The sequence below is a fragment of the Myotis daubentonii genome, chromosome 2 (genome assembly GCF_963259705.1).
Source record: "Myotis daubentonii chromosome 2, mMyoDau2.1, whole genome shotgun sequence".
Taxonomy (NCBI): domain Eukaryota; kingdom Metazoa; phylum Chordata; class Mammalia; order Chiroptera; family Vespertilionidae; genus Myotis; species Myotis daubentonii.
This window is the reverse complement of record NC_081841.1, coordinates 180,682,303-180,707,314: the sequence shown is the minus strand read 5'-3', so window position 1 is coordinate 180,707,314 and position 25,012 is coordinate 180,682,303. Positions and strand designations below refer to the sequence as shown.

General features: G+C 41.0%; 1 protein-coding gene across 1 annotated transcript in view; it reads right to left on the bottom strand.

The window, feature by feature from the left end:
* Positions 1–7,642: 7,642 nt before the first annotated feature.
* The window catches only part of IPO5 (importin 5), a 64,312-nt gene continuing 46,942 nt past the window's right edge, over positions 7,643–25,012 (bottom strand). Inside the window, exons 19-26 of the mRNA XM_059684988.1 lie at positions 24,068–24,240; positions 22,812–22,923; positions 22,670–22,725; positions 21,319–21,441; positions 20,215–20,434; positions 11,670–11,898; positions 9,017–9,158; positions 7,643–8,400 (exon numbers count right to left, since the gene is read on the bottom strand). Coding sequence (XP_059540971.1) covers positions 8,314–8,400; positions 9,017–9,158; positions 11,670–11,898; positions 20,215–20,434; positions 21,319–21,441; positions 22,670–22,725; positions 22,812–22,923; positions 24,068–24,240 — 1,142 coding nt within the window. The 3' untranslated portion in view covers positions 7,643–8,313. The remainder of the gene's footprint in view (positions 8,401–9,016; positions 9,159–11,669; positions 11,899–20,214; positions 20,435–21,318; positions 21,442–22,669; positions 22,726–22,811; positions 22,924–24,067; positions 24,241–25,012) is intronic.

Here is a 25,012-nt window from a genome sequence, read left to right as displayed (position 1 = left end):
ACCATCCAGGCTAGTCATAGTTCTCCAGAGAAACAATTACTTATTCAACCCATTATAATGTCTCCACATTTGTGTTCTATTTTATAACTACTTTCTTCCTGAAACACCAGCTACCATATGAGCTTAGTGATCATTTACAGTAGTAACTTCTTCCATGAGACCCAACTCAGGAGCCTAAAAACATTGATGGAGCTTATTTTTCTGAAACATAGAACTATCTTTTCTGACCCTTTAATAAACTTTAAATCTTTTTTAAATCAAAATGCAACAAGGCCATAACCCTCTATTCTTTCATTATCTTCTGCCCAAAGGGGGCTTTCTTGCGATGGCTGAATGTTTAAACCTACCTGAGAGGTGTCAGCTGAGGCCAGGAGGAGATGTGTGAAAAAATATGGGGGCCAGAATTTAAGTGGTTAAGCAGCAGCCGGGACAAACATCAACAAAGGCTACCTGCCCCACTAGGAGGTTTCCAGGTAAACCTTTAGGGGTTGGGGCCAAGCTTCTAAATGGGCTACACATGACTTGGCACATTTCTTCTTCACTGTCAACTTAATTGTGACTTAATAGCAGTATTCCCTCCTGTTACCCACTGGTCCCAAGAGCCCCATTCTAGGCCATCTGTCACACAGCCCAGGACAATCCCAACTGCTTGGCAAGGCTGGATAGCAAGTCTTACCTAGGGAGGGATTTTCCAATGACAAGGAGTGGACATGTTGTCTCTGGTGCTCTGCTAGAAAGCCTACCCTGAAGCCGCTGGGTGCTCACCCTATTTCATTATTTAATGTATCTTATTTCCCTGATTTCTTCCTACCATACTCTGCCCCCTGGACTTTTCCTTACTACATGATTATGTGTTCCCTGACGTCAAACCATGTGCTTTCCTCAGCACTTTCACTAAAGCCATTGTAGTTCTTTGTTACATGACAATAAAGTTCTTGACTGGATTCTTGATGGTTCATAAGTCCTGCATTTCCCATGGAATAAATATGACAAGTTAACTAGTTGTAAAAACACATGCTATCTAATTTAACTCTCTTCAAACATGTGTACTCGTAACAGCAGACCTGTACTGTCAGACACTCTTAGGTGTTTCTATAGATTATTCGTATATAATGAAAGTGTAATATGCAAATCGACTGAACAGCAGAACAACCAGTTGGTGGGGGGTGGGGCTGGTGAGAGGCGATGCCAGGCCAGCCAAGGCACATGCCAGAGGGCAGAGGGAGGGAATGGTGATGGGGGTGGGGGAGGAGGGAGGACAGTGACCAGTGGTGTGGAGGGGTGATGGGGGGGGCGCGGCACCATCCCCTGATCAGCCCATCTCGTCGTCTCCTGCATAGGGAGGCTGGGTGGCGGCAGCAGGGTGATGGGGGTGGTGCCGTCTCCTGATAGGCAAGCCCGGTCACCTCCCACAGAGGAAGGCCAGACTGCGGCTTAGGCCTGTTCCCCGTAGGACCTCCCCTGAGGGCTCCTGGACTGTGAAAGGGTGCAGGTCAAGCTGAGGAACCCCTGCCCAGTGCATGAATTTTCATGCACCAGGCCTCTAGTGTATACATATTCCTCAAGCCTCCCAACCAACCCATGGGTGATGCAGTTGAATTGTTTTAGCAGTGATACACAGCGAGCTTAATAAGCAATTAGGGCCCTGGCTGGTTTGGCTCAGTGGTGAGAGCATCGGCCCATGGACCGAAGAGTCCAGGGTTCAAATCCCGGTCAAGGGCACATAGCTCAGTTGAGGTTCAATCCCTGGCCCCAGTTGGGATGCAAGTGGCAGGTAACCAATCTATGTGTCTCTCTTACATCGATGTTTCTCTCTCCCCTCCCCCGCTCCTGCCTCTCTCTCTCTCTCTAAAAAATCAATGGGGGAAAATGCAGTTAGGGATATGTGAATAGGAACTAAGGCACAGGTGAATCTGTCCGAAGTGTCAATACATGTACAGTGAGATTTTTGAACCCAGTCAATGGTTTTTAATCAGGTTATCAGGCAAACTATGGCCTGTTTTTGGAGTTTAATGAGAAATAGCTATACCCATTTGTTTAGCATTGTGCTAGGATGGCAGCGAAGTAGTTTTGACAGAGACCTTAGGGCAGTGATGGCGAACCTATGACACGTGTGTCAGAGGTGACACGCGAACTCATTTTTTTGGCTGATTTTTCTTTGTTAAATGGCATTTAAATACATAAAATAAATATTAAAAATATAAATCTTTGTTTTACTATGGTTGCAAATATCAAAAAATTTCTATATGTGACATGGCACCAGAGCTAAGTTAGGGTTTTTCAAAATGCTGACACGCTGAGCTCAAAAGGTTCGTCATCACTGCCTTAGGGCCCGCAATATCTATACAAGAAAAAATATTTACTATTTAGTCCTTTAGTGACTTTATTGATTCCTAATCTTAACCATTTACACCATAATCTTTCAAGATGCACCTTAAAACTGGGAACATTGTCAGGCTATGATTCAAAACTTACATTTTCTACCCATCTGTCACAAAACTTACAGGGAAGTAGGGGAACTAATTTCTAAATAGCAAATGGCACTAGCTTGATTTCCATTAGATTTTGAATGCTAGTCAAGAAGACAAAAATGTCTAAATCAATCAAGAGGTAAGATCCAGAATTATCAAGGAACGTTCACAATTCTACTGTGTTGCCTCAACTGGGATTTTAAAACCATTTTTGTGATTTTATTTTTTAACCTACAAACAATATTGCACTGCTTTTGGTTTCCTTGCAGATAAAAAACTTTTTCTAAAAAATAGTGATACTCATGCTTTTAGGGCTGAGAAAATGAAAGACGGCAGGTTTTGGCTATTACTCGTTGTAGGCAGAGAGAGAGAGCAGTGATGTCTATTGAACAAGGCAAGAACCAGATCATCTGATGCAATGTTCACAGATAGAATAAAGCAGTTCTAATTTAAGTAAAACATTAGGCTAGCGCCTGGCCACGGTAGCTGTGATTGCGTGTCAACTTATGAACCAGGTTACAGTTCGACTTCTGGTCAGGGCACATGCCTGGGTTGCAAGCTCAATCCTCAGTAGGGGTGGTGCAGGAGGCAGCTGATCAATGATTCTCTCTCATCATTGATGTTTCTATCTCCCGCTCCCTCTTCCTTTCTCTTTGAAATAAAAACTATATTTAAAAAAAGCACACAAAAAACATTTAGCTAGCTCCTTAGCCTTTCAAATTGCTATAATGCCAAATAAGCAATCATTCGAGTTAATCATAAACAAGTATGGGCAGAGTCATAACGCTAACCTGAACCCTAACCCTAACCGTAACACCATCCTGGGCAGAGCCATAAACATACCCCTAACCCTAACCCTAACCCTAACCCTAACCCAAACCCTGTCCTAGGCAGAGCCATAATACTAAACCTAAACCTAACCCTTACCCTAATCCAGTGGTTGGCAAACTCATTAGTCAACAGAGCAAAATGTTATCAGTACTTCTTCAAAATGGACTCACCCAGGCCAAAAATCAACTTCGGCACACAGGCCACAAAGTTTCAATTGCACTGTATGTGCACACACACAAGTGGTATTGGGGAAGAGCCACACAGAAGGGGTCAAAGAGACACATGTGGTTCACAAATTGCAGTAAGCCAGCCATGGCCCTAAGCTTATTATGGGCAGAGCCATAATCCTAACCCAAACCCTAACCCTACCCCTAAACCAATCCTGAGCAGAGTCATAACCCTAATGCTAACCTAACCCTAACCCTAACACGATCCTAGGCAGAGCCATGACCTAAACTTAACCCTATCCCTAACCCTAACCCTAACCCTATCCCTAACCCTAACCCTAACCCTAACCCTAACCCTAACCCTATCCCTAACCCTAACCCTAACCCTAACCCTAACCCTAACCCTATCCCTAACCCTAACCCTAACACTATTCTGGGCAGAGCCATAACCTAAACCTAACCGAATCCCTAACCCTAACCCTAACACTACCCTGGGCAGAGCCATAACCCTAACCCTAACCCTAACCCTAACCCTAATCCTAACCCCAACGCTAACACCATCCTAGGCAGAGCCATAACCCTAACCCTAACCTAACCCTAATCCTAACCCTAACCTACCCTAACACTATCCTGGACAGAGCCATAACACTAACCCTAACCTTAACCCTAACACTATCTTGGGCAGAGACATAACCCTAACCCTAACTCTAATCCTAACCCGAACCCTAACGCTAACACTACCTTGGGCAGAGCCATAACCCTAACTCTAAACCTAACCCTAACCCTAACACTATCCTGGGCAGAGCCATAACCCTAACGCTAATTCTAACCCTAACATTATCCTGGACAGAGCCATAAACCTAACCCTAAGCCTAACCCTAGCCCTAACCCTAACCCTAACACTATCCTAGGTGGAGACATAACCCTAAACCTAACCCTAACCTTAACCTAACCCTAACCCTAACCCTAAAAATATCCTAGGCAGAGCCATAAACCTAAACCTAACCCTAACTCTAACCCTAACACTATCCAAGGCAAAGCCATAACCCTAACCCTAACCCTAACCCTAACCCTAACACAAACACAAACACAAACACTATCCCAGCCAGAGCCATAACCCTAACCCTAACCCTAACATTATCCTGGACAGAGCCATAAACCTAACCCTAAGCCTAAACCTAGCCCTAACCCTAACTCTAACCCTAACACTATCCTGAGAAGAGCCATAACCCTAACCCTAACCCAAACCCTAAACCTAACACTCTCCTGGGCAGAGCCATAACACTAACCCTAACCCTGACCCTAACACTATCCTAGGCGGAGACATAACCCTAACTCTAACCCTAACCCTAACCCTAACGCTAACACTATCCTAGGCAGAGCCATAACCCTAACCCTAACCCTAACCCTAACCCTAACCCTAACCCTAACCCTAACCCTAACCCTATCCTGGGCAGAGCCATAACCCTAACCCTAACCCTAACCCTAACACTATCCTGGGCAGAGCCATAACCCTAATCCGAACCCTAACCCTAACCCTATCCTAGGCAGAATCATAACCCTAGCCCCCAACTCTAACCCTATCCTGGACAGAGCCCTAACCCTAACCCTAACGGTAACCACACTATCCTGGGCAGAGCCATAACTCTAACCTAACCCTTACCCTAACCCTAACCCTCCCGGGTAGAGCCATAACCCTATCCCCGTGATCGGCAAACTGTGGCTGGTGAGCCACATGCGGGTCTTTGGCTTCTTGAGTGTGGCTCTTCCACAAAATACCACGTGCGTGCGTGAGCGCGAGCACACGTACAGTGCAATTGAACCTTCGTGTCCCATGCGCATAAGTGGTTTTCGAGCCTTTATTCTTAAACTCCAGAATTATAAAAAAAGTTGCCTATTACAACACTGTCAAGTTAGTTTTGATGATTTCATTTTCAAATGTACAGCATTAAAATACACCAAATGAGTTATGCTAAAAATTTCTAATATTTGTGCACAGAATTTACTTAAATCCCGTTACAAAATACCCAGAAAATATAAGAGCCACACACGTCTTTTCCCCTCCAGAAATAGCTCAGGATCATAAATATATCATTTCTGGCTGACATGCAAAGCCACTAAATTTGGTACAAAAGGTAAAATAAAATTTTCATCTTGTGTAGACAAAATGAGGCATTAAGTTTCCCCAGATATATAATGGAATAACACTTTACAATTAACTTATGAGCCCTAGATTGCAGGTTCTTGTCCCAGTAACAACTTAAATACCAACCTTCCCTGAATAATCTTGATTCATCTCCAATTGCTTTTTTAAAATACATTTTTATTGATTTCAGAGTGGGATAGAAACATCAATGATGAGAATTAGATTGGCTGCCTCCTGCACACCCCACACCGGGGACGGAGCCTACAAACTGGGCATATACCTTGACCAGGAATCGAACCATGACCTTCTAGTTCATAGGTTGATTCTCAAGCACTGAGCCACGCTGGCTTGGCTCCAATTTTTTCTATTAAGGATTGTCAGTCTGCAACTGACTTATGCCCATTTATTCCTTACACCGTTTAGTGGTCCATCTTCTGACTTTCCCATTAATATTTAAACTAGCTGCTAAGAGGTTCTTAGCCACAAGTGCTTTGCAAACACTAGATTCTCCAAAACAATGTAGCCATCTTCAGATCATGCTTCCATCTGAACTTAGGCAGGCATGCCACATTTCTAACATGTTTTAAGTGTAGCAATAATTAAAAACAAACCCAAATTGCTCCAGCTGATTGGCTTTTTAAACTCTATGTAAGAAAGCAGAAACGGGTTGTCTTGACACATTTACTCCAATAAGAATACAGGGTATATAGACAACAGTATGGTGATTGCCACAGGGAAAAAGGGGGTATAGGGGGGATAAATGATAATGGAAGACTTAGCTTGGGTAGTGAACACACAATACGATTATATAGACTTGTTCATCTGAAACCTATATATTTTTATTAACCAATCACCCCAATAAATTCAATAAAATTTTTTTAAACATAAAATAATTCTATATAATAAAATGCTAATATGAAAATTGACTCAACAGCAGAACCGGTTGCTATGATGCACACTGACCACCAAGGGGCAGATGCTCAACATAGGACTGCCCTTGGTGGTCAGTGTGCTCCCACAGGGGGCATGCCACTCAGCCAGAAGCTGGGCTCATGGCTGGTGAGTGCAGCGGTGGTGGCGGAAGCCTCTCCCACCTCTGTGGCAGCGCTAAGAACCGCTCAGGGGATGTCCACCTGCCAGATTAGGCCTGCTCCCTGAGGGGTCCCAGACTGCGAGGGCGCAGGCTGGGCTGAGGGACCACCCCAGTACATGAATGTCGTGCACTGGGCCTCTAGTATGGGGTATAAAGTAGCTCCAAATATTACCCCACACACATTATAAATGTCAAATAGGTACACACTAAAAGCAATGACTGTGATGGTGAAATCATTCAACATGTTATTCTGCCAGACACTGAAGCTTCTGGGCTAATAGTGTGCTGAAAACTGAAAATACATTTGGAAGGTTATCTGCTACCAAGTGAACCATCTTAATATAAAATCAGCTGTACTTTCTATTCCATTTTAGATTTAGTTTTAATAAAGTAATGCAAATCATTTAAAGAAAAAACCTTTAATTCTGATCTAAGCATAAAATGCATTTATATATCACGGTTAAATTTAGTACAAACTATAAAAATGTTAACACTGATGTTTCAACAGAAATCTATTAAGATCCTTTAGAAAAACTAAAGAAACAAGTCATTTACTGCTGTGAGGTTAATACATAAAGGGAAAAAAACATTCACACATTTTACTGAATTTATCAGAAAATAATTTGTCATATTTCTTATAAAATTAAATTTAAAAAGTTGTGTGTGGCTCTATAGCAATTACAATTTGCAATGAAAATACTAAGCCAAATCTTTTATCTAACCAGAACAATCCTAGTTTTTAAAAGTCACTAATTGTGAACAGAGCAGATGTAGCATAACTTAGCTTAAAGTGGAAGTTGATAAAAACTAAATGTTTTCAAGTTTGAATGGCACAAGGAAAATATAAGGGGGAAAATAAACATTCAGAGCCACAGTTACTACTTTAAAAAAATATTATTCTTAATAAAAACAAATGAATCAAAGCCAGACCGTATGGAATTTTTACACAAACTTCTTTGTATTTCAATGTTGTTTATTGAGGAGTGAACGAGAGACTACTGCCAAGACATGCCAACGACACTTCACATTCAAGGGCTGGAAGCTGAAAAGCTTTTGGAACTGAGTCACATCAGCCTTTTGGGAAAAAGAACCCAGTGACATTAAATATGACATCTTCGTGCTTGTGGTCTTCAGCTTTTCCCTCAATTTTTGGATCTACTAGTTTGCCGGGTAGGCTTCTTTCTACCCTACAAAAAGACTCACACTCAATTAATAGAATTAACACTAGGTGTATAGCAATTTGTTTTAATACACATCTATGCTGAATAACGGATCTTAAAGCTGATGGTCTTAAATTTCCTTATGTCTAATGAGGAAATGAATTTAATTTCCCTCCCACCTTCAGATGGGTGGGCTATACCAATAGAAAAATATTCTTCAGTGCTACTGTAGGGCTTACGGGGACTTCTTCAGTGGTATGATAGAAAGCCATCTGAACACCATTCTGAAACCCAGTGCTTCTCTTCCTGCTGTTGTGGCTTTGCAGAAGAATGGCCAACACACAACTCTACTGCTCTCTTTTGCTCAAAAACAAAACAAAGAAACCTAAACAAAAGGGTAAACGTTTATTCAGAGTCAGTTTTCTGGTGGTGATCTTAAGGCCCTTCAAGCAGAATTCAGGAGCTCCTGTATGGCCGCCTGATGCTCAGGACTGAGGTGTGCTATGCATTCAGTCCACAATCCTCCAGAAGTCTAGGGGAAAAAATTTTCACAGATTTAGATCAAGTGCAATCAATGATCATTCAGAAATACTTTAATAATCACCATCTGGTAGATGGCAATAATCACAATGTTCTTTCTTTACAAATAGATTAGTTTGATGAATATCATTATAAAAGCAAGAAATCGGTTCATTTCTTCAAAGTTCATTGTTCCCACAGTAAATTTTCTTCATTTTTGCATGGGGAAAGCTATGCTAGGTAGGTGACCTAGTAAGTAACCAACACACATGAATTTATGGATTAAAAATGATTTAAAAATATAATGCTTTAAGCACTGTAAATATACACCCGCTGATTTATTAGGAGATCAGGTGCATCTTATTTTCCTCACAGATATGCAGACAAGTCTATATATAATGAGAAAGTGCTAAGCACCAACTGAAAGGTTCAAGATGTCTCAAATGTAAGACATTTTAGTTGAAATATACAATGAAAACATATAATCTATCTGAGGCTTGGAGACAAGAGAATATAAAAACAAAATTTTCTTAATTTATTAGATTATTTGCTTCTTGTAAGAACATGGATCCCTACCCACAAAACCCAAAAAATTTCCTCCCTCCCCCAATTTAATCAAATCAACTTACCTGTACTTGGCGAACTACATTAGCCAGACGTTTGGCACAAGGATCTTCATGTTTAATTGCCTCATGCATTTCTCCTTCTGCAATTATACTGAATATTTTGGGCAGATTGGTATTGTTTGGGCCAAGAACAATTGGATGATTACTGACAAAAGAGAAGAAAATCATTATAAATAAAAACTACAAGGAGAAATCACTCATATTTGAGCATAACTTCCCTCCAATAATAAATTTAGTAATTTTTTTATAGAATGATTATGCATTTACTAAAGTCAACTACCTTTTAAAATCCAGTAGGAGAAAAGCCAGCTAATTTTACTTACTAGCTCTTCAGTTTCTTTCCATGTAAATTAGAAAAAATATTGGCTTATCTCTCAGGGCTGTTTTAAGGGCCAAAAATGGACTGCTCTAAGTACTTCAAAAATGTGACATTAAAAAAAAAAACAACAACATCCAAAAACCAGATAATAACAAGAATAACAGCTTTTTTTCTTCCTTAAATTAATTTTTACTGATTGATTTTAGAGAGAGGGGAGCGTGTGAAAGAGAAACCCTGATTTGTTGTTTCACTTGTTTATGCATTCACTGGTTGATTACTATATGTGCCCTGACCAGTGATCACATTCACAACCATGGCGCATCAGAATAATGCTCCAGCCAATCAAGCTAACCATGTTCTTTTTGTTTTTGTTAATCCTCACCCAAGGATATATTTCCCAATGATATTCAGAGAGAGTGGAAGGGAGGGGGAGAGACACAGAGAAAGAAACATCCATGTGAGAGACACACATCATTTGGTTGCCTCCAGAGATTGAGCCCAGAAACTGAGATACACACCCTTGACTGGAATCAAACCTGAGACCCTTTGGTCTGCAGACTGGCACTCTATCCACTGAGCAAAACCAGCCAGGGCAAGAATAACAGCATCTTAACACAAATTTTATTTACGTACTACAAAATGGTTTCTAAACTAAATTTACAGTTCAAATCCTAGATAGGCATATCGAGAATAAACCAGGAAATAAACTGCAGGCAGGCTTACTGCAAAGAAATACAACAGTGAACCGAACTAGAATTCCTGAGTAGTCATTTCCAAGGGAGATGATCAAATAGTATAGTGGAGAACTGGTCACTTCAGAGGCAGACGTAGGTAAGAAGTGTGTGGTCTCCAGAATGGCTGTTACATTCTTTAATGATGTTCTCAGCAGGAAGACTCAAACACAATTATTTGTGTGAATGTGAGCTTATAGGCAAGGAAGAATATGCCTATTGGCTCAATTCTACAAACTTCCAAGATAAGTGGTTATAGTCCTTGAATTTATTCATGAGCTAAAAGCAGTAATTAATTGAGACAGAGCCCAGATCTGACATTCAGGAGAACTTGGACTTACAAAACAGACCACCAGAGAACACGCCTTTGATTTAATAGCCTCTGTAGCCTCCAGGTTGTTGTAACTCTTATATTTACTCATGGGCACAAAATAATATTAATAATGCCAAGACCCAGAACCAGATCTTGATTGCCAGTCTGGTGTACCTGCTCATATCACTGATTCTTGAATCCAAAAAAAAAACACCTGAATTTCAGAGGGCAAAATAATGGTACTAACAATGTACCTCAATCTCATTCTACTAATAAATTATATGTCAATTATACCCCAATAAAAAGGAAATTTTAAAAAAAATCTAAAGCCAAGTAAATAGATAGGGTGGGGTGAGAGAAAACTTTAGAAGGAAACCTTAAAACATCAACATTCTATAATGCCTCATCTGTTGAAATTAATTCCATAAATAACCCAAATCAGATCATGAGGCCATCTTAACTGTAATATACTTTGTTAATATTTATATATATAAAAATCTAAGTGATCATCCGACCATCCGGTAGGTATGATACGCACTGACCACCAAGGGGCAGACGCTCAATGCAGGAGCTCCTGAGCTGTGCTGACTTGGCAGCGGCGGTTCTTGGGTGATACACCTTGGAACCAGAGAAGAGGAGGGAGCCTGATTCCAGGGTGAGTCACCTGAGAGCTACCCTCTTGCAATGCGGGACCCCTTAGGGCAGTGGTTCTCAACCTGCCTAATGCTGTGACCCTTTAATATAGTTCCTCATGTTGTGGTGACCTTCAATTTCATTGTTACAAATTGAACATAATTAAAGTATAGTGATTAATCACAAAAACAGTATGTAATTATATATGTGTTTTTCGATGGTCTTAGGGCGACCCCTGTGAAAGGGTCGTTCGACCCCAAAGGGGTCGAGACCCCACAGGTTGATAACCACTGCCTTAGGGGATGTCAGCAAGCCAGTTTCAGCCTGATCCCTGCAGGCCAGCCCAAGGGACCCCACCTGCCAAAGGGACTCTGCTCACTCCGCAGATGCCCTTCGAGCCACAGTGCCACCCCAGGTGTGTCAGCCGGGGCGGGGGACTGTGGGAGGTTGGCTCCAGGGTGTGTCTGGCCTGTCTGGCCCAGTCCTGCCCCGCCAGCCACCTTCTAATTAATTTCCTTTCAATGTGCACAAATTCATGCACTGGGGCACTAGTATTTTTGACAGCAAGCATTATTACAAACCTACAGACCTGAGGGCTGTGCACAAGAAGCACTGTTTTATGTGAAGGGCAAATAAATTAGGTCTATCTGTCCTTCTTACCTTTCAATCAGATCGCACAGATAACTGAAAGTTTGAACAGCTTCTTCTTTATCTTCATGTAGTGGAAGCCAAGACAACCAGTGTGGTAGGACTTCTTCAACGTTCACACAGTCAGGTTTGAACTTCATAATTTTCCCTACTGCTGAGATGCAGTTCTCTGTAGCATTGACATTTTCTTTGGTCTTAGAATCAACAGATTGAATAACTCTTACCAGCAGTGGAAGTGCTTCTAAAATAAGCATTTGAAAAATGCCAGTTAAAATCTCACATTTTCTTGCAAATGAACATAAATATTTCTTTTATCTTTGGTCCAGTTATTGGTTATACTGAAGAAATGTTTAAATGTAAGGAATGTTTTGTTATCTTGGCTACAAACATAGTAATGAAAGGAAGATCGCCCTAAAGGAATCAGGAACATTAGCATTCTGTTAACTAGACACACCAAGAAGTTAGTAGTCCCCCCAGGTTTATTATTCCCCTGGTCACCTCAGTGTTCTTAAGTTTTAAAAAGCTGCCCAGCTGTACTCATGTTAAACGTACAGGGACCCAGTCCTAAAAGTGATGTCAGAGGAATGGTAGCGTGAAAGGTTCTCTTGGCGTCTCCCCCTGAAACTTTAGCAAGTTGATCGACTATAATAAAGGATTCTCTGCTCAATAGAGAGGCATGCCTGAGAGCTGTGCATTGAAGCATCCAATGGTGGGCAAATATGAATGGGAGGTGAGAAGGAAAGCTCATCCTGGAGATGGCAGGAAGATGGTGGTAGCAGGCACTTCCTTTGGCCGGGAGTAACAGAGTCTCAGCGGGCACTCCATGAGCAGTGAGAACAGTGGCTGAACCAGCTGAGACTGCGGCAAGGACACTGTACAGGGGTTCTGCTGCTGCTGAGCAATAGGTATTTCAGACAAAGAACAGATCCACAAAGCCATGCCACACCCGCTGGACTCCCAAAACTTGCCTCCCATCACCCATGTTTTGGGTGGAGCATATTATCTGCAAACGGAGAGCTATTGCAGCAGAATCGCTGGCTCCCTTTTCCCTCTGTAAGGAGGTCTGGAATCACCATTACCAAGAGGCAAAAAAACCCCCCCACACCCCCAAGCAGCAGGGCTGTACTGTCTGACAACAGCTGTGGAGGTCAGCTGAAGGATTTCACATAGGGAAAAATCTTATGATTCAGCACCACCTACTAGAAAATAGTAGAAGACCTCTTGCGAGAAAGCTGCTAGAGAAAGGTCAATAATACATAGATGCCTAGACAGAAGAGACCAGCAAATACCATGAATAACCATGGTAGTGAGTAAGCTCAGAAATAAAAATGAAAATCCCCAGAAAGCAAACTGGAATACATGGAAATATGTGATAAAATATAAGAAAATACTGACAGGCAATTCAATGCAATCAGAAAACAAATTAGTTAGTGTTATGTACTTTACTAAAGAGACTAAAACTTTAAAAAAGGAACCAAACAAAAATCCTGGAAATGAAGCATTCAATTAAGGAGATTAGGAGTAAACTAGTGAGCACAGGAAACAGAGCAGACCAGATGGAGAAAAAAATTAGCGATGTTAAAGTAGGAATCTAGAAATGATGCAGAGGGAAGAAAAACGAGACCTGAACATAAGAAGGAAAGGGACAGGAAGAAAGGAAGAAAGAGGCTAGTAGGTGTGGCTCAGTGATCGTCAACCCAAAAACCAGGATATCATGGTTCGATTCCCAGTCAGGGCAAATGCCCAGGTTGTGGGTTCAATCCCCAGTGTGGGGTATGTAGCAGGCAGCTGCTCAATGATTCTCTCTCATCATTGATGTTTCTATCTCCCTCTCCCTCTCTGAAATCAATAAAAATATATTTTAAAAAAAGAGCACTATAAAAACTGACTCCATCATAAAAAGCAATCCTATATAATAGAAGCCTAATATGCTAAATTGTCTGGTTGTCCATTCAACCAATCAAAGTGTAATATGCTAATGATATGCTAAGGCTGCTCAACTGCTCGCTATGACATGCACTGACCACCAGGGGGCAGACAATTGACCAGTCGACCAGTTGCTGTGATGTGCACTGACCATCAGGGGGCAGACGCTCCGACTGGTAGATTAGCTTGCTGCTAGGATCTGGCCGATAGGGACTGAGTAAGATGGGCCAGACATGCCCTGGAGCCCTCCTGTGTCTCCACCCCAGCCCCAAATGTGCATTGGTGGGGTCCCTTGGCCTGACCTGCGCCTTCTTTCAATCCGGGCTGAGGGACCCCCCCTCTGCTTCAGTGCATGGATTTTGTGCACCAGGACACTAATATAAGAATAAGAGGCATATCAGAAGAGAGGGGAAAGGATCAAAGGGCCTATTCAAACAAATAGTGGATGAGAACTTCCCAAACCTATGGAAAGAACTAGATCCTTGAATCCAAGAAACAAACAGAACTCCTAGTTACCTCAATCCGAAGACGTCCTCTACAAGGCATATTGTATTAAAACTGTCAAAAATTAATAACAAAGAATAAATTCTCAAAGCAGCCAGTGAAAAGAAGGAAGTGAACTACAAAGGAAACTCATCAGGGTATCATCAGACTTTTCAGCAGAAACTCTACAAGCCAGAAGAAAGTGGAACCAAATATACAAATGACTAAAAGAAAATACAGTCAAGAATAACATACTATAACTAGAGGCCCAGTGCATAAAGATTCGTGTACGGGGGGGGGGGGGGGGGGGGGGCGTGCGCGGGGGGGCGGGGGAGGGGTTCCCTCAGCTTGGCCTGCACACACTCGCAGTCTGGGACCCCTTGGGGGGATGTCTATCTGCCAGCTTAGGCCCACTCCCCGGGGGAATGGGCCTAAGCTGGCAGTCAGACATCCCTCTGGCAGCCCGGGAGCCCTCGGAGGATGTCCAACTGATGGCTTAGGCCCGCACCCAATGGGGAGTGGGCCTAAGCTTCAGTCAAACATCCTTAGTGCTGCTGAGGCAGGAAAGGCTCCCGCCACCACCTATGCACTCGCAGCTGTCAGCCTGGCTTGTGGCCAAGAGGAGCTCCCCTGTGGGAGTGCACTGACCACTGGGGGGCAGCTCCTGCATTGAGCGCCTGCCCCCTGGTGGTCAGTGCGTGTCATAGCGACCGGTTGTTCCGCTGTTAGGGTCAATTTGCATATTACCCTTTTATTATATAGGATAATATATCCAGCAGAGTTATCTTTTAAATATGAAGGAGAGATAAAGACTTTTCCAGACATACAGACGCTGAGGGAATTTATCACCAGAAAACTTCCATTGCAGGAAATACTCAAGGGGGTTATTCCACCTGAAACAAAGAGCATAAGGTCACAACACTATGTATGAGTAAGATCACCTTATAGCATAAACAGGGGTAATTTGTAACAACAAAAACATAAAAGGGGAGGGGGTAAAGGTCTGAACTGGCAAAGGAGGATGGAGATCAGATGCATATATACTGCTGTATATATGCAACTTTCTTTTTCATAAACCTAATGGTAACCACACACAATCTCCAAAACAGACACATAGCTTTAAATAAGGAAACAGAAAAGAAGTATAAAATACCTCCAAACATAAACGACAGAAACACAAAGGAAAAAAACACATGGAGTCACAGAGCTACCAGAAAATAAAGAATAAAATGGCTATAAGAAATCCTCATACATCAATAATTACCCTAAATGTAAATGGATTGAATTCACCAATAAAAAGGCACAGAGTAGCCTTTAAAGAAACAAACAAAACCCAACCATATGCTGCCTTCCAAAGACATATCTAAGCTGCAAAGGCAAAAATAAACTCAAAGGGTGAAGCCTGGCCAGTGTGGTTCAGTGGACTGAGTGTTGTCCCATGCACTAAGAGGTCCTGGTTTGACTGCCAGTCAGGGCACATGCCCTGGTTGCAGGCATGATCCCCAGTAGGGGGTGTGCAGATGGCAGCTGATTGATGTTTCTCCCATCTCATCAATGTTTCTATCTCTCTCTACAAAATCAGTAAAAACATAGTTAAAAAAAAAAAAAAGATGATTCTTCAAGCAAATAACATCCACAGAAAAACAGGTGAACCTCTGGCCAGTTTGCCTCAGTGGATAGAGCATCGGTCTTCAGATCTAAGGGCCATGGGTTGATTCCGGTAAAGGGCATGTACTGTGTTTGCAGGCTTGATCCCTGGCACTGGTAGGGGCACATGTGGGAGGCAACCAATGTGTCTCTCTCACATTGATGTTTCTATCTTCCCCTCCCTTCCACTCTCTCTAAAAATCAATGAAAAAATATTCTCGGATGAGAATTAACAACAACAAAAAGAACAGCCATACTTACATCTAACAAAATAGATTTCAAGGTAGCAAGAGACCTTAATGGACATTTTATAATGCTAAAGGGGACACTACATCAAGAAGTTACTTAACTCTTCTTGAAAAATATCAGGAAGCACTGAAATACATAAAGCAGCTACTAACAGAAAAAAAGGAAGATCAAAACACAATCTTAGTTAGGGACCTTAATACTCTATTGACAGTGCTACATAGATCATCCAAACAGAAAATCAATAAAGAAATACTGGCCTTTAAATGACATACTAGACCAAATGGACATACTTGACATTTACAGACCCCTTCATCCCAGAACATCAGATTATACCATTCTTCTCCAGTGTGCATGGAACATTCTCAAGGATAGACCATATATTGGGTCATAAAACTAGCTTCAACAAATGCAAGAACACTGAAATTATACCAAGTAAAATTTCTGACCACAATGCCTTGAAATTAGAAATGAATTGCAAAATGGAAGTAAAGAAACCCACAAATATGTGGAGATTAAATAACATACTACTACAAAATGACTGGGTCAAAGAAGAAATAAAAGGTGAGATCAAAAGATATATAGAGTCAAATGAGAATTTCAATCTGATATAACAAAACTTCTGGGATGCAGCAAAAGCAGTAATAAGAGAGAAGTTTATATCATTACTAGAGGCCTGGTGCGCAAAACTGGTGCAAGGGTAGGGTCCCTAGGCCTGGCCAGTGATCAGGGTCAATCTGTGGAGCGACTGGCAGGGTGATCAGTCCCCCTCCCACCCCCTGCTGGCACCTGCCTTGGCTGGCCTGGGGCCTGCGGGCAGCTCCCGCATTGAGCGTCTGCCCCTGGTGGTCAGTGCATGTCATAGCGAATGGTTGTTCCACTGTTCAGCTGATTTGCATATTAGACTTTTATTATATAGGATGGACCTAACTCAAGAAACAACAGAAATCTGAAATAAACAACTTAATATCAGGAACATTACAAGGATGCCCACTCTTATTCAACATAGTACTAGCCAGAGTAATAAAGGCAAGAGAAAGAAAGAAAAGGCATCCAAACAGGGAAGGAACTGTCACTTTTTACAGATGACAAAATTCTGTATATAGAAAACCCTAAAGACTCCACCAAAAACTATTTGAAACAATAAACAAATACAGTCAAGTGACAGGATACAAAATCAATGTGCAAAAATCCATTGCCTTCCAGTATGCTAACAATGAGACCTTCAGGAAAGTAAATAGAAAAAAATTCCTTTTGCAATTGTGACCAAAAGAATGAAATACCTAGGAATAAACTTAACAAAGAATGTGAAAGACCTATATAGTGAAAATTACAAAGCATTATTAAAAGAGATTGAAAAAGACACAACAAAATGGAACAATATTCCATGTTCATGGATTGGAAGAATCAAAAAAATTAAAATGGCCATATTAACCACAGCAATATACAGATTTAATGCAATACCCATCAAAATCCCAATGTCATTTTTTAAAGAAAGCAAACAACAACAACATGGAATGACAAAAGACCCCGAATAGCCAAAGCAACCCTGAGAAAAAAAGAACAAAACCGGAGGTATCACATTACCAGACTCCAAATTATACTACAGAGCTATGATAATCAAAGCAGCATGATAATGGCAGAAAAAACAGATACACAGATCAATGTAAATGGGCAGCTAATTTTTGAAAAAGGAGCCATAAATACACAATGGAGAAAAGAAAGCCTCTTCAATATATGGTACTGGGAAAATTGGAAAGCCACATGCAAAAGACTGAAATTAGATTAGTTTGTCCCCATGTAGAAACATTACTTCAAATGAATCAAAGACCTGAATATAAGATCTGAAACAGTAAGTAACACAGAAGAAAACATAGGTACTAAACTTAAGGACTTTGGTTGTGAGAACATTTTATGAAATGACCTCAAAGGCAAGGGAAGGCAAAAATAAATGGGACTGTATCAAACTTACTTTGCACAGCAGAAGAAACAGACAAAGAGGAAGCAGACCAAAGGGGTTATGATATTTGCAAACAATAGCTCTAACAAAGGTTCAATACCCAAAATATATACAGAACTCATAAAACTCAGTACCAAACAAATAACCCAATTAAAAAATGGGCAGAGGACCTGAACAGACACCTCCTCCTCAAAAGACATACAAATGGCCCACAGATAATATGAAAAGATGTTTAACCCCACTAGAAATTAGGAAAATGCAAATCAAAACTACAATGAGATACTATCTCACACCTGTTAGAATGGCTAATTCAGTAAGAGAAGCAATAACAAGTGTTGGAGAGGCTGTGGAGCAAAGGGAACCCTCATTTGCTGCTGGTGGGAATATAGATGGGTACAGTCACTATGGAAAACAATCTGGGGATTCCTTAAAATATTAAGAATAGAGTTACATATGACCCGGCAATCACTCTCCTGGGTATACAGTGGGGCCTGGACTTACGAGTGTCCCGACTAACAAGTTTTTTGAGATACCAGCTGTCTCTTGGCCAATTTTTTGCATTGAGTTGATAGAGTAATTGGAGTTAACGAGCTTGGTCTTGGAATGAATTAAAGTCGTAAGTCAAGGCCCCACTATATATCAGAAAAACTTGAAAACATGTATTTGTGAATATATATGCAACCCTATGTTCACTGCAGCTTTATTCACGGTGGCTAAGACATGGAGCCACCAAAGTGTCCTGTGATAGAGGATTGTATAAAGAAGATGTGGTATATTTATATATATATATGTATATAAAAGCACTGCGGCGGCCAACTGGCCCGATTGGCGCCCCCCACTGGCCCGATCGGCACCCCCAACCTCCTGTGGCCTCTCCCCTGGCTGGCCCGGCCCTCCCTACCCTGGAGTGGAGCCGGTTAGCCAACCGCTTACGACCCCTCCCCCGGGCTGATCAAGGGCGATGGCTAACCTCCTGCATCCCCTCCCCACTGCCGGCCCGGCCCCAATGGTCCCCATTGGGACGGACTGGCTGGACCCCATCTGTGCATGAATTAGTGCATCAGGCCTCTAGTCCTATATAATAAAAGGGTTATATGCAAATCAACCGAATGGTGGAATGACTGGTCACTATGAGACGCACTGACCACCAGGGGGCAGATGTTCAATGCAGGAGCTGCCCCCTGGTGGTCAGTGTGCTCTCACAGGGCCTCTGGGGCAGCACCAGGGATGTCCGACTGTGGCTCAGGCCATTCCCCGAGGGCTTCCGGATTGCTAAAGGGCGCAGGCCAGGTTGAGGGACCCCCCACCGCCACCCCCCCAGCCGAGGCACGATTGTCGTGCACCGGACCTCTAGTACATATGTAATGGAATACTATTCGGCCATTAAGAAAAGATGAAATACTTGCCGTGGATGGACTTTAAGGATATTATGCTAAATGAAGTAAGTCAGTCAGAAAAAGCTAAGAACCATATGATTTCATTCAAATGTGGGATATAAAACTGAAACGCATAGACAAAAACAGCAGTGTGGTGGTCGCCAGAGGGAAAAGGATAGGAGGTGTGTGTGTGTGTGTGTGTGGTGGGGGGAGCGGGGGCTGTTGAAGGGAGTCTAATAATATATGGTGAAAAAGATTGGCTTTGGGTAGTGGGCACACAGTGCAATATATAGATCTTATGTCACAGAAATATACACTTGCGCTAGCTGGTTTGGCTCAGTGGATAGGAGTGTTGGCCTGCAGATCAAAGGGTAGTGGGTTCGATTCCAGTCAAGGGCACGTACCTTGGTTGCAGGCTCCTCCCCGGCCTGGGCCCTGGTCAGGGCTTGTGCAGGAGGCAACCAATTGATGTGTTTCTCTCACACTGATGTTTCTCTCTGTCTTTCCCTCTCTCTTCCACTCTCCCTAAAAATCAATGGAATCCTCGGGTGAGGATTAACAGAAAGAAACAAACAAAAAAAGAAATGTACACTTGACACCTGTATGATGCTATTAACCAATGTCACTCCAATAAATTTAATAAAAACATTTTAAAAAATCCCATGTTAGGGTTGTGATATACCCCCCAAACTCAAAATAAAATCAAGGTGGAGAGGCTCTGATTTCACTCACATTTCATTTCCATTTCTATGAAAATAAAGACTGTAAATTCTTAAGGGCTACAGATGAAGTTTTTGAAAAAGGAAAAGAGAATAAAACAGAAATAGGTAGAGAATGTTTGGGGGTAGAGAGGGAGCATGAGGTAAAAACAAAAGGGATGCCTGGAAGGACATGCATGTAACCAAATAAACATCAGTACCTGTACAAAAAGGACGATAGTTATCTCCACCATACTGTGCCATGACTCCCAGGCCATACGCAGCTGCTTGCCTGACTTCTGGGCTGCTGTCACATACATATTGGAGCATTGGCCTTAAGAAATATTCTGCATATTTAAATGAGGCAGGACTACAGTGTTCTATAACATCGTCAAAGATGCATAATCCCCATTGTCTGTCTGGCCATGGTCTATGTGGACACTACAAAAGAGATACTCTTTTAAGCTTTGAATATTGAAGTACATACAAATATAAATAGTCACTATAGACTATTGGCTTCCACAAATATTCCTGATACAGGCAAGAAAAAACAAAAATCACTTCTTGTGAGTAAAAATCCTCAAAGTATTAGACAGATTTAAATATGTAAAGGTTTAAAAGCCTTGTATAATTTGTTATGGGATTCCACAATGTGACACTACCATATACCAGGAAGAACCAACAGTGGCAACAATGTACATACATTTACTTTATATTAAAAAAAATGAAATATATGAGGTTATCACCCAGAATCTGATTAGTGGTGTCATAACTGAATTCTGTAGGGTCCATTGCAAAAAATGTTATCATTTTGTTTTCATTTATTAATTTAGTAAGGCATAGATCAGTGGTTCTCAACCTTCTGGCCCTTTAAAAACAGTTCCTCATGTTGTGACCCAACCATAAAATTATTTCTGTTGCTACTTCATAACTGTAATGTTGCTAGTTATGAATTGTAATGTAAATATCTGATATGCAGGATGGTTTTAGGCGACCCCTGTGAAAGGGTCATTTGACCACCAAAGGGGTTGCGACCCATAGGTTGAGAACCGCTGGCATAGATAATCTGAAATATAAAGCATATGTATGTCTTTAGATTATAATTTAATTGAACTATGAAAAGACCAATTAGCAAACTTCAAGTACACAATGAGTGAGAAAATACCTAGGGGAATGCAATAATTTTGATAAAATTAAAGATGCACAATGGAAAACTGTGATTTCTAAGACCCATTTTAATTTCAAAGTATAAGTTTCCAAAAGCTGCAATGAAAGAATTCTAAATCAGCTATCTAAAATAACTGTCAAGGAGAGGCAATACTTACAATTAGGTTGACAATTAATGGAAGCAGCTGTTCAAACCATGGTAACACCTTTTCCTTGTAGCTACTGAATATTGAGTGTAAAATGTCTGACACTTTGGTCAGAATATAAACATCATTATCATCCTAAAACAAAACACACCCATATGTATTAAAAAGTATCCCCACTATTATTAACAGTAACATTCTTTTTTTTTTAAATCTAAGAAATGTAGAAAATTAAATTTCTTAGCACTTTCTTAAAAGCATAGCAAGAATCTGAGATTACCTCAATGACTGGGTGTTATACTTCTTATCTATGGAAAGACAAATGTTTGGCAAGTATTGTACTGCACTTACTGCAGATTTTTCTTGGTACACAGTAAAATATATGTGATGGAAAATTATCCAAAATTTCAAAGCTCTGAAACAAACGTGTTTTTAGTCCTCCCCCCCCCCCCCCAAGAATGTTTCTAATTTTGGAGTGGGATGGTGGGTCAGTTACTTGTAACATCTCATTGACTTGTGTACAGCAGCATGTGAGCACCCTGCAGAGAATTGGGAAGATCTGGTCCACCAGGATGACAACATGCCACATATTCTGGATTTGAAATACACAGCTGAAATATGTTTAATGGTATCAATTGGTTTGATGAGGAGAGAACTGAGTCACAAGGTGAAGAATTCTATTACCAGTGCATGTACATTATTTACTAGAAGGAAATCTGCATTATCCTGTGGTCTATTAGAAAGACAGCTAATGTAACAAAAAAATCTGGCCTTAAGCCCTAGGTCTTCAACAGTGTGTAGATTTAGGCAGTTATTTATCATCTGAATTGCATTCAAGTATCTTTAAGATAGTGAAAGCACTACCAAATACGAACAGTTTTGATAAGGAGTATTTAAAATACTAGATGAATTCCCAAGTACTTTAAAAAAAAAACTATTTTATTGATTTTTTTACAGAGAGGAAGGGAGAGGGATAGAGAGTTAGAAACATCGATAAGAGAGAAACATCAATCTGCTGCCTCCTGCACACCTCCTACTGGGGATGTGCCCGCAACCAAAGTACATGCCCTTGACCAGAATCGAACCTGGGACCCTTCAGTCCGCAGGCCGACGCTCTATCCACTGAGCCAAACCAGTCAGGGCACTCCAAAGTACTTTTATGAAGTATTGCAACAAAATGCACACACAGCATTCAAAACACAAATCAGCTAATTTCAAATTACTTATTCTCTACACACGTCAGAGTCTTCTGCTAAAGATTACTGGTAATTACATCAGCATGACAAGTCAGATAAATTAGAAGCTTAAGCATTTAAAAATCTTCCAGATGCAAATGGTCATGTAAATAAATTTCTTAACATTTTACCTCATCTTGTAGTGACTCTTCCACCTGTTCATCATAGTCTTCATCTTGTCTTTTAACTAAAACACACCCAAATAAATGTCTTTAAATGGTCATCAAAATGGTCAAGTATTACATTAAATTATTAAAAGCATAAAAAACTTACCTTGCCGCAATTCTTGATTTTTAAAATGTTCTTCGAGTTTAGCTTTCAGTATACCTCCCAATTCTTCAAAGTGTTCATTATTAAGGCATCCATCTCCCATTACTTCAATGCACTAAAATGAGGTTGAGCAAAGAAAGCAACCCATGAGATTTATGTGTTTATAAGGGTCAAAAGTTAAATTTCATTAAGAATCACAGGGAATCTGAGAAAAGTCAGCATAACTCAGGACCCTGGAAATGAATGATTAAGTGAGTAGATACACTTGTCTGAGCTTTTTTTTTTTGGTCAACATGCCAGTATTTAAAAAAAATTTTTTTTTAAATATATCTTTTTAAAACTTGTCCTTGGCATTATCTTAAGTGCCAGAATTATGCTAGTTGCTGAGGGTTCAAAGATGGAACAGACCAACTAGATTCTAGGACAGCCGGGGGCAAACTACGGCCCGCGGCCCGTTTGAAATGAATAAAACTAAAAAAAAAAGACCGTACCCTTTTATGTAATGATATTTACTTTGAATTTATATTAGTTCACACAAACACTCCATCCATGCTTTTGTTCCGGCCCTCCAGTCCAGTTTAAGAACCCATTGTGGCCCTCGAGTCAAAAAGTTTGCCCACCCTGTTCTAGGAGCTCAATTACACATATACGTTTTAAAAGATAGCAGTGGAGAAATGGTAAGTCTGACATGAAAGGGCATTACAGGCAGAGGGAATAATATGGGCAGACCTGGATGTTACAGAAAAATCTGGCCCTCTTTGGAAAAATAAAATAAATTTTAAACTGCAGGAGTGTAAATGGGGACAAATAAAGATGCTGAAGAACTTTTAAAACAAACTGTGGAGCAAGTTATGGATCTGTGAGCTATGGCAATGACCAAGAATACAGGAAAGTGAATGAGACTCAAAGGGAAAGTTAATTCTTGAGAAAAGAAAAAGCGACTTCTGGAGCCAACTGAGGCTATAAAAACAGCACAAAGGAGAGAGAAAGCAACAAGGGGAGAAAAAAAGAGGAATATGGGAGATTAGGACAGAAACTACATGGGAGTTAGAGATGATACTCAAGCCTGGAACACCAGAGGAGCTACTCTTTAAAAAAATGAAAATACACACACACACACACACACACACACACACACACACACACGACACTAAAATATTAAAAGAACTGAACATTTTTTACTTAAAATCCCCCAATCTATTTAGCAAGACTAATAACTGAACACCCAACCTTACACATATTTTTAAGAGAACACTTACCTTTGCGAAAGAATGCATGATTTCTGAGAGGACATCTGAATCTGGTTCTGTACCAATCGCCTTGATCAGAGCATCGCACATGAAATGCCACATCTGCGTGAGATACTCAGGACCCCGCACTCGTGCACATTCTAGTAGCAAAGGCATGGACTCTGCCGCCGCCACTCGAACACGTTTCATTGTTAAGGAAATGTGACCACTGTCCTCAAAAGCCTGCTCTATCATTTTTGCTTACTTAAATGTTTAAGTGCTCACTGAGTTAACTGGAATGCTTGGCAACTTCTATTTATCTAAGACTGCCATCCAAGAGCTTGTGTTAAATATAACATGTGCATAAAAATAGAAGTCTCCCTGCTCATAAGGCATACCTCCTGTCTTTTCTGTCACCTACAATATAGCAAGAATGAATCTCAAATGTAAACCAAAAACATACCAGTGGGACCCTTGGATCTCTTCCTGTACTAGCCTTTTCAGTTTTCAATAATGATTAAGTGGCCTCTCCCTATTTAACACCACTTGTAAAATGCGGTCTCAAGACCTCCTCTTAAAAACAATGTTTTGTCCTTTTGCATCATGGGAAGTGTCTGCTGAGCAAAAGCCTCTTCTGTAAAGGACACTACATAGAATACTACATGAGGAACCACAACAAAAGGACTCCAGAGGCAGACAGATCTATGTTGGGATCTGGGCTCTATCTATCCCTGTTCAGTTGTCCTTTTTTTTTTTTTACCCATCTATGAAATTTTTTTTGTGTGTAAAAGCACAGAAATGTACTAATACATATTAATTACTATCATTAGGTTGAGGAATGAAACATTTAATATGCAGATTTACCAAGAGATGTTTCTCCCCAAAGGTGCTATCTTCACCTGAAATGTAGGATTCTGTGCTGCAGTAAGTTAAGGATGAGTGGGTTTCTAACTTATTAAGAAAGGTCTTACTTTT